At 36.9% G+C, this 9,991-nt stretch overlaps 1 protein-coding gene across 2 annotated transcripts in view; it reads right to left on the bottom strand.

Moving 5' to 3' along the window:
• TAF2 (TAF2 RNA polymerase II, TATA box binding protein (TBP)-associated factor, 150kDa) overlaps positions 1 to 9,991 on the bottom strand; it is a 109,249-nt gene that overhangs the window by 13,239 nt on the left and 86,019 nt on the right. Inside the window, exons 23-25 of one of the 2 annotated variants that reach the window (XM_011941066.1) lie at positions 4,969 to 5,198; positions 3,163 to 3,318; positions 2,577 to 2,682 (exon numbers count right to left, since the gene is read on the bottom strand). In XM_011941066.1, the coding sequence (XP_011796456.1) occupies positions 2,577 to 2,682; positions 3,163 to 3,318; positions 4,969 to 5,198 (492 nt within the window). The remainder of the gene's footprint in view (positions 1 to 2,576; positions 2,683 to 3,162; positions 3,319 to 4,968; positions 5,199 to 9,991) is intronic. The other variant, XM_011941067.1, reaches the window with a different exon arrangement.

Genomic DNA, 9,991 nt, shown 5'->3' with positions numbered 1-9,991 from the left:
TCTCGATCTCCTGACCTCGTGATCCGCCTGTCTCGGCCTCCCAAAGTGCTGGGATTACAGGCTTGAGCCACCGCACCCGGCCTCAGAAGACATTTAAAACAGAAAATGGTCTAATTGCGTAATGTGACCAGCACTGTAGTGGAATCTGGAGATTGAGGTTTTGATTCCAAACTTATCAAAAAAATCAGAAATACATTCTGAGTAAGATATTTTATCTCTTTATGTCTTAATTCCTTCACTTGTCACATTCCTTCACTTGTCCTAAGATTTACCCCTTAGTTGGCCACTACCTGGGTATGTCATCCAGGGCAAGTCACTTAGCATCTCTCTACTTGTCTACTTAAATGGACAGAATAGATAAAATAACTGTTAAGCTTCAACTATAAAACCCAAAGAATTCATGACCTATCAGTCTTCAAATGTATCTTAGATTCATGTCCTACCTGCAGCAAGTTCTCAAATTCTAGTAGCTCATCTTAGATTACTAGATAATGAAAAAATAATTTAGGTCTCATAAATAAAATTAAAACAAAAAGCCAAATAAAAAGCAAAGCAACAGGAGTAATAAGGTCTTTAGCACAAATGTAACATGTTAAAAACAAAAGAGAAAAAAATCTCATTCATATGTAAATACGCTAAAATACAACAACCATGGGCAATGAAAAGGATTTCCAAACAAAAAAAACAGAAACATTACCCAGAAAAAAAGAGACAAATAGTCATACCCATAATAGAAGAAATGCATTAAAAAGTAAACCTGGAAGGGCGCGGTGGCTCACGCCTATAATCCCCACACTTCGGGAGGCCAAAGCAGGCAAATCACTTGAGGTCAGGAGTTTGAGTCCAGCCTGGCCAACATGGCAAAAGCCTGTCTCTACTAAAAACACAAAAATTAGCCAGGCATAGTGGTGCGCGTCTGTAGTCCCAGCTACTTGGGAGGCTGAGGCAAGAGAATCACTTGAACCCAGGAGGCAAAGGCTGCAGTCGGCAGAGACGGCACTACTGCACTCCAGCCTGGGTGACAGAGTGAGACTCCATCTTAAAAAAAAAAAAACAAAAAAAAAAACCCCAAAAAACAAAAACAGTAAACATGAGTTATTTTACAGTTACTCTAAAAGTTTTGAATTATTACACTGATGACAAGTGCTATGACAGATAATGATCATAAAGAAAATTAATGAATTACAATTTATATACCAATAAGAATTTTAGAAACATAATGCCGAGTAAAAAAAAAGCAAGTCATGTTATACCATTTCTTAAAAAATTCAAAAAACAAGTGCAACTAAACATACAGGATCACACACCTATGTGGAACACTATAAAGAAAAGCAACAGAATGAAATTAATGGGGGAGGGGGAGACAATGTGATACAGTAGTTACTTGTAGTGGAAAGGCAGCACAGGACCTGGGATGAAGCGTATACGAAACATCCGTGCGTGATATATAGCGTACACGTTAACTTGGGTGGCACGTATGCAGATATCTGTCTTATTACTGTATGTCATAACTTTTATCAAAGGCTTTTATTCCTTAAAAATTAGAAAAAGCTTATGATATAAACTGGTATAATCTCTCAAAAAACATGGCAATACATACCAAGAGCTATGAAAATCTAAAGACATGTATCTCACAACATAGCTAACGTTAATCTTTTCACTAATAATACATGTTGGGGAATTTATCCAAGAAACATAATTTAACAAAAAGATAAAGTGCAGAATTACCTACAATATATGAAAATGAAAAACAACCTAACGCCTATCGACAAGGAAATGACAAGGTAAATTTTAGTATATTGACTCTATGTTGTCTTAGGTAGTATTTTCTTTTTTTTTTCCTGAGACGGAGTCTCGCTCTGTCGCCCAGGCTGGAATGCAGTGGCGCGATCTTGACTCACTGCAACCTCTGCCCCTCCAGGTTTAAGCAATTCTCTGCCTCAGCCTCCGGAGTAGCTGGGATTACAGGCCCATGCCACCATGCCTGGCTAATTTTTGTGTATTTTTAGTAGAGACGGGGTTTCACCATCTTGGCCAGGCTGGTCTTGAACTCCTGACCTCGTGATCCACCCGCCTCGGCCTCCCAAAGTGCGCGGATTACAGGCGTGAGCCACCATGCCCAGCCCTTAGGTAGTATTTTCAAAAGAAAACATAATGCTTTTTGAATGACCTATGAAAATGACTGACATAATATTATATGAGATAGGCAGGCAAAAAGAGAAAGTGGTGCTACAAGCAGCATTAACTGCAGTTAAAAAAAATTAATGTAACTATGGTTACATGAAGTCAAGTCTACAACATAAACACACAAAAAAGAAATCAGAGCTACTAGAAAGAATCTGAATGATGGATTTTATACAAACAAATACTTAAAAAAGACCAAAATAAAACAGCCAAAAGAAGCACTTTTTCTATTTGTTATTTTGTCAATTTATGTTATAACCTGATACAATGTAATATTTTAAGCTGGCTAATTTTAAACTTTATAGTTGTTCATTTGAAAATAAAGTAACACACATTAAAAAACTGGTATCAATGTCTCCATCTCTTCAATGATTGCAGAATACTAATCTTACCTGGAGTTGATGGCCTTTCAAGCATGTTTAAATGATGGGAAATGAAGGCCTGGCTATCATGAACAGTATCCATATCAATCTCCTCCTCATCTTGAGAACTTGAAAACTAAAACACACACACACATAAAACAGAGGAATAAAAGAACCATTACATCATGTTATGTTTGGTTCTTAGCTGTTAGGAAAAGTAGCAGAGAGGCCATAGGATATACCCCCATATAATCTTAAAATAAAAAGTAGTTTCTTTCTTCAAAGATATTAAGAGAAAGAAAAGATTATGTGGTCCAGCCTCCAATTAGAAATTACTGGAAATGTAATAGCAACTAAAATCTACTCCTATTTTGTGGGAAAAAGTGATGAGTTGTGGTGAAACGTGCACACATAGTTCCTCCCCCAAATAGAGAAGAATTATGCGATAATATAAGTTAAATATTTGGTTTGAATGTCTCAGAAGGACATTTGAGTTTTATAATGCAGTCTGTCGCATGTGTTCCTGCTAAGGAAAAACCACTGCAAGTATTCAAAAAGATGTACAAGAAGGTGAATATCCTACACTGTTAATACAGGTTTAACCTGTATTTCTTACTCTGATTTTGAGTTTGACTTTACTGCTATCCTCATTCTTCTCCAGTATTTGACCAGGTTCTAGTGGGGACCCCAGTGGTGTATCAGATTTCCTCTTCACTCCCTGCTGATGAGCTGATATATTACATGATGCTTCCTTGGCAAGGTGATCATCTTCCTGTGGCAATATTCAAGATCAAAATTAGATTTCTGAAGACGAGTAGCTCATATTACAGCTGAAAAGTAATAGCTATAGCAACCATGCAGATTAGAGCATGCCCAGTGGCTAGAAATTATCAGCAATGGGCTTAAAATAAATGTAATCTTTTCTTGTCTGCTGGTCTTTTTTAGAGGGAGAAGGGAGATATTTAAGTGAACTTTCAGAGCTTTCCCCAAAGAACATGTCCTTTGATGCATTTTCTCCTCTTAACCTGCAGTGTGAATGTGGATAAATTAACATATATGAGCAAGATTTCACAGGTTGATAAATATGTAGATCTGAAAGAGCTCTTTAATGAGACTTTTTTTTTCTATGTAAGTATTTGTCTTACTTCTTCATAACCCAAACTCTAGGGCATATTTTAAATTGACAACAAATAAGTATGATGATACTTCAGAAAATTTAGGTGAGTAAGCAAATTTAACATGAACTATTACTAATTAGCATAGAGAGAATCTGCAATTTAAAGTGTCAAAACACCAGTAGGGAATTGCCAGGCAAGTAATCTGGTCTAAATACTGGTGAAAAATGAAGCTTGAAGTATTGGAGACATTTTGTCATCAATAAAAAATATTTCAGGAAAAATTTCTTTAAATTACAATAAAATGATTAATATGTATCTTACAAGTCTTTCTACAAAATGGTAATTTTATAATACAAAGGCAGAAATAAAAGCTTCTCTAAAGGCAAACAAACATATATATGTGTGTGTGTATATATATGTGTGTGCGCGCATATATACATAAAAAACGTTTTAAAATGTAACACACAGTCTCCTCCCAAATCAGCAGATTATTAATTTACCTAGTCATTCATTCATTCATTCTTTATTTCATTCAACAAGCATTTGCCAGGCATTTATCATATGTTTAGAACTGTGCTAGGTATTACACAGAGCAACAATTTTAAAAAGACAAGGCCCCTGTTTTCACATGGCTTGCCATTAACACATATGGGACAAGATGGGTTAATACGTAATAGGTTAAATATTCAGCTGGGTGTGGTGGCCCACGCCTGTAATCCTAGCACTTTGGGAGGCCAAGGTGGGTGGATCACCTGAAGTCAGGTGTTTGAGACCAGCCTGGCCAACATGGTGAAACTCCGTCTCTTCTAAAAATACAAAAACTTAGCTAGGCATGATGGCAATCACCCGTAATCCCAGCTACTCAGGAGGCTAAGGCAGGAGAATTGCTTGAACCCAGGAGGCAGAGGTCGCAGTGAGCTGAGATTGAGCCATTGCACTCTAGCCTGGGGAACAAGAATGGAACTCTGTCTCAAAAAAAAAAAAAAAAAAAAGGTTAAATATTCATTTCTATCTTTTGCTACTCAGAGAAGAAATTCTATGCTCAAGTATAAAAAAAATCATTAGATTATCACAATAGGAGTAAAGGGACCAGGAGCACATCATTTGTTATGTGCAGTTTTATAGTTGCCAGTAGCATTTTATAATTTGCACAGTGCTAATCAAATGTCAGCCAGCATGTTTTAAAAGGACACAAGAAACTGTGTTAGTGGCTATAAAATTCACTAGTTCACAGGAAACAGTTCTCTTCTCTAGATGGCTCTATATAATGAAACTACATCTTCTGTAATACACGTGATTCTTACAGGATTCTGAAATCCAACTAGCTGTGGGTGACTGCTTGGATTATTTGCAGCTTCCTGGTTGATGGCTACTGCCTCTGGAATTATGGTAGGATTCAAGACAGCTTTTTTCTCCTTTAGATTAAGAACCAACCCAAGCTCTGGCAACGGTAAACAGGAAGGTCTACTGAGGCCAAAAAGTGTGAAGTACAAGTCCACAGCACCACACCGTAACCTCCAGTCATGTGAAGTACCTAAAAAGTACGTAATAAAGAATTAAGTCAACATGCACATTGATTCATACATTGTAACTGTCCCAAACCTGTACAACAAAAGGAACTTTATAACTGGAAAAATCTTTATCACACCTTTCATCTTACAAAATGAATACTAGACATGAACCAAAAATCTAACATTCCAAAAATTGTATTTTTTATAGCCTTAAATCTTCCTTTTTATTCTTTCTCCTCAGTAATTATCCCACATTCACTCATTCTCTGTTCATCTTGTCTGATTCTCTTCATTAACAGTCTGTTAGGAAGACAGCCTCCATGAGCCTTTGCATTCCCTATCATGGAAACAAATTTTCTGATCTCTAGAACTTACTACTTTCAAGTTTTACACATAGTAAGAAACCATACAACTACTATTGGACTTATTGAAGAGGAGGAAAATATTTTGCTAAACATCTTTATATTTGTGTTACTGTAGTGAGAACTTATTTCTGATTTTTAAATAACAGAAATAAGCAAACCACAAGCATGACAATGGGCAGTAGACGTGGGCTTGACTAGAAAGTAACTGCCTGGGTAGAAGTTCAGTTTCTCCTAGTTCAGACACTAGAGGCAAGTTCTTTCCATTTCTCTGAGTCTCAGTTTTTTCATCTCCAAAATAGGAGTTTTGGTCTCAAGTCATACCTTACCCCATAGCAATGACAGATCACAGCACATTGATACCAGGGTTTTCTCACCTTCCTTTTCTCCCCAGTAGAACACTCCAGTAGATATTGTCATCAAATAGACTGAAAAGATGAAATTTGTCAGCTAGGATTACACAACCTCTATGTTTTCTAGTCAGAATTTTAAATGACTTGAAGAGCATAGAACAAGTGAACAGAAGAAAAGTGGATATTCTTCTTGAGAAGAAACATAAGCCTGGCCGGGCATGGTGGCTCATGCCTGTAATCCCAGCACTCTGGGAGGCCACGGTGGGCAGATCGCTTGAGCTCAGAAGTTAAAAACAAGCCTGGGCAACATGGCAAAGCCCTCTCTCTACTAAAAAACACAAAAATTAGCTGAGTGTGGTGGCGCATGACGTAATCCCAGCTACCTGGGTGGGTGAGGCAGGAGAACAGCTTAAACCCAGGAGGCGGAGGCTGCAGTGAGCCAAGATTGCACCACTGCACTCGAACCTGGGCAACAGAGTGAGACCTTGTCTCAAAAAATAAAGAAAGAAAGGAAGGGAGAGACGGAAGGGGGAAGGAAGGCCCTATAAATACCTAATTTTTACCAAGAACTGTTGTTTCAAAAGAGTACCACATTTAAAAAGGGGAAACAAAAAGGAAAAAATTTGGCTATCATAAATATTAAACTTTGTGGTTTTCAACAACAAATATTAGTATAAGTAAATACATTATCAACTAATAGTAATTCTCATCACATTTACTCTAACAGGTAACTATTAATTATACGCCAATCTGCAATAGGAAAAATTGTAAATTCACTTTCATACTAGATAGTGCATTGCACTAGGCCACTGTGCATGCTATAATGTTGTGAAATAGCTCTCATCATTCCTACTTGAGACATTTTCAGTTTTGCTGTTGCGTGACATATGACACTGGCAGAAGCAAGAGAGAGGCAAGAGCTACAGAGAACCAAGTAATGGAAAAAACATTACACAGTAAAAGCAAGAATTTTACATTGGAAACCCATTTTCTCTTCCTGGAATATGCATATGTGGACACTTCAATAGCTTGAGGTGGTATTATTTTGTAGGCATTCATTTCTCCTCCTCAAAGCATTTTACATATATAAAAGTTCCACAAAGAGGAGGTTATCAGATTCCTGGGGGCTTCTATTAGCAAAGGCTAGAGGGTCTCAACCCTCTGAGGGAAGGGAAGAAATGCCAGGAGTAAGCAATCCAGCAATCCAGCTGGCCCTGTATCTCTCTATCCATGGGTATAACAAGAAAAGGAGTGAATTTTAGCCATTTTATCAGTTAAAAAAAAAAAAAAAAGAACAGTTTAGAGTATATTTGCTGTTTGGAAGAAAATTACATCTTGAAGATCAATATTGCCTAATCATGTGTGCTGCAAAAACCAGCCTGAACTTTTATATGCTGTCGAAGATCTCAAAATGAGTCATTCAATTGTGAATTCCTTAACATTTAAAAATATATATGTTAATTTAAAAAGACAAATTGAGTATGTGTATTTTGATGAGCTAGGGCTTTTATTTTGTTTTTGAACATCAGCTTAAGGATGATTAGGCAGCACAGTAAAGGCTGCTAAGTGCACTGAAGCCCTCAAATATGATTTTGGTTACTTTTTATTTCTATGTGGGCTTTTTGGTTTTGCTAGACTTCTAATTTGGACAAAGGAATGGACACCACTGTTTTGTTCCTGAGGGAGGTTCTTGATAGTGTTTTCTGTCTTCTAAAAATGAACTTATATATTAAAATTGGGGACTACAAGGGAGCTAAAAAATGAATAGCAGTACTTTTGTTAAAATTACAAGAAAGAGCAAAAAATAGAGATAAAAGCCAAAATTTCATTGTATTTCAAAATCATGGAATAAAATCTTAAGATGGTTGTCATGTTAGTACGTTAATATATTTCAATTAAGTTGAGAGACACAATGGGAGAAAAACACTTCTAATTAATTGCCTGTTAGCTCTGTGACCTTGGGCAAGTCAGCTGTCTGGGCTATAACTGAGATGATCAGAGTAGTTCACTCAGATGATCTTTAAGACCCCCTCATCAGGTCTAAAATTCGATGATTCCAAGTCAATCAATCCCATTAGAGAGAGGCCCTGAAACAGCCTCTGATTTCTGCCTGCAGTTATAGTATTCTGAAGACCCATCTTTAATCTTCCAGCTACCTCCCCACTCCCCATCACTTATGGCAACGAATGATCACATACAACAAAATAACAGTCACTAGTCTCTCCTCCCAGGAAAAATGCTATTCATCCTGTCTTCATTAGCAGTTATACTCTGAGACCAACCCTGTTTATCTGAACCAGAACAACAACATTCAAGAAGAAACCCAGTATTAATGTTGTCTGTTCAAATCAGAAAGTGCCTTGAGACAAACACCACCAAAATAGTAAATCTGATCCTACCGAAAAATCATCTCTTCATTTTCTAAGGTAACTGCTATTAAAACTGATCAACTAGGCCGAGGCGGGAGGATCACGAGGTCAGGAGATCGAGACCATCCTGGTTAACACAGTGAAACTCAGTCTCTACTAAAAATACAAAAATTAGCTGGACGTGGTGGTGGGTGCCTGTAGTCCCAGCTACTCGGAGGCTGAGGCAGGAGAATGGCGTGAACCCGGGAGGCGGAGCTTGCAGTGAGCCGAGATTGCGCCACTGCACTCCAGCCTGGGTGACAGAGTGAGATTCCATCTCAAAAACAAACAAACAAACAAACAGACAAACAAATAACTGATCAACTAAAAAAGCTGCTAAGAAGAAAACTCACTTTGAAAGCCACTGTTTTCAGGACACTTCTGAATAAACCCAGCACTCCTTATTGACGACTGAAGCTTAGAAATTTGTACACAGTTAAGCCAGAAGTACAACTTCCACTGGGTATTACTATCCTGACTGTTCTGTCCATCTTACAATAAAAAAACCCAGCAAATTCATTTCTATTTATGTGTGTGTGTGTATAATATATAATTTCCTAAGCAGATGAATCAATATGTTTTAATTTTCTTCCACCATTTCCATTCCTAAGAAGGAAGGTATTAGGGAGAGAGAGATGGTGGGACAGAACTTTGAAACCTTTTGATGTTAATATCAAAACTGCTTATTTTCTTACTCTGAAACCTAGCAAATCCTATCAAATCGAATTACAAGTTGTCCCTCATTCTACCCCCTTGAGTGTAGCTGTAAATTTCCAAACATTAAAAATTATGATGTAAATAAACAGCATTCAATGACTTGAACAATTCATGTTTTCATGTCATTCTTATAGTAATATGCCAGACACTAAAGGTCAATGTGGAAGCAACACTGAAAATTCCCTTTATAATGATAAAGAGTCAAAGATACTATCTCCTCAATGAAGATCTGTTTCTTCAGATATTAAAAAAACACTCAATTAGGCAAGACCAGCAAAAGTATTTATGTCTTAAATTAAATATGAAGCACCAATAAAAATCTCCAATTCTTAGGTTTTAATTTTTTAATGTATTTTAAAATTACTGTCATTTTGGCCTGTAATTCAGTATCTTACTTAAAGCTATAAAGGCAGGATCATATATGTTCTGAATTTTGATACATATTCCTTTGGAAGACGAAAATCATTTCTTTCAGTGTGGAAAAATCTACCACACAGAGCTAACCAAAGTCAGCCTGGTTCTAACAACACCTGTTCCTCATTGCCCAGAGCATAAAACCTAAACTCCTCAGGCCCTTCACATTTAGATCCTAATCTATCTTTCCAGATAATACTATTTTCTCAACACTCCTTCAGAACATGAGGCTTTTATATATATAATTCTACCACCTAAAAATGTATTTATCCTGCTGGAAAACTCCTTTCCATTCATTAAGAGCTAGCTCAAATGCTACCTCTCCATGAACATTTTAGCATTCCAGACAGGGTTCATGGCTCCTTTCTTTGGGTTCCCCAAATAGTTTGTTCTCTTTAGCAACTATCTCTTCATATTATAATTTATCTGTTCCTATGTGTCTCTTTCCATTATACTTAGTTAATACACAGAAAACATAGCATAGTGGCAAATAGAAAGTGCTCAAGAAAAAACTAGTGAATTAATATGTGAAACCTTTAAAAACAACTGCCCCTGGCAAATA

The sequence above is a fragment of the Colobus angolensis genome, unplaced genomic scaffold (assembly GCF_000951035.1).
Source record: "Colobus angolensis palliatus isolate OR3802 unplaced genomic scaffold, Cang.pa_1.0 Scaffold198, whole genome shotgun sequence".
NCBI lineage: Eukaryota > Metazoa > Chordata > Mammalia > Primates > Cercopithecidae > Colobus > Colobus angolensis.
This window is presented reverse-complemented; position numbering and strand designations above follow the sequence as displayed.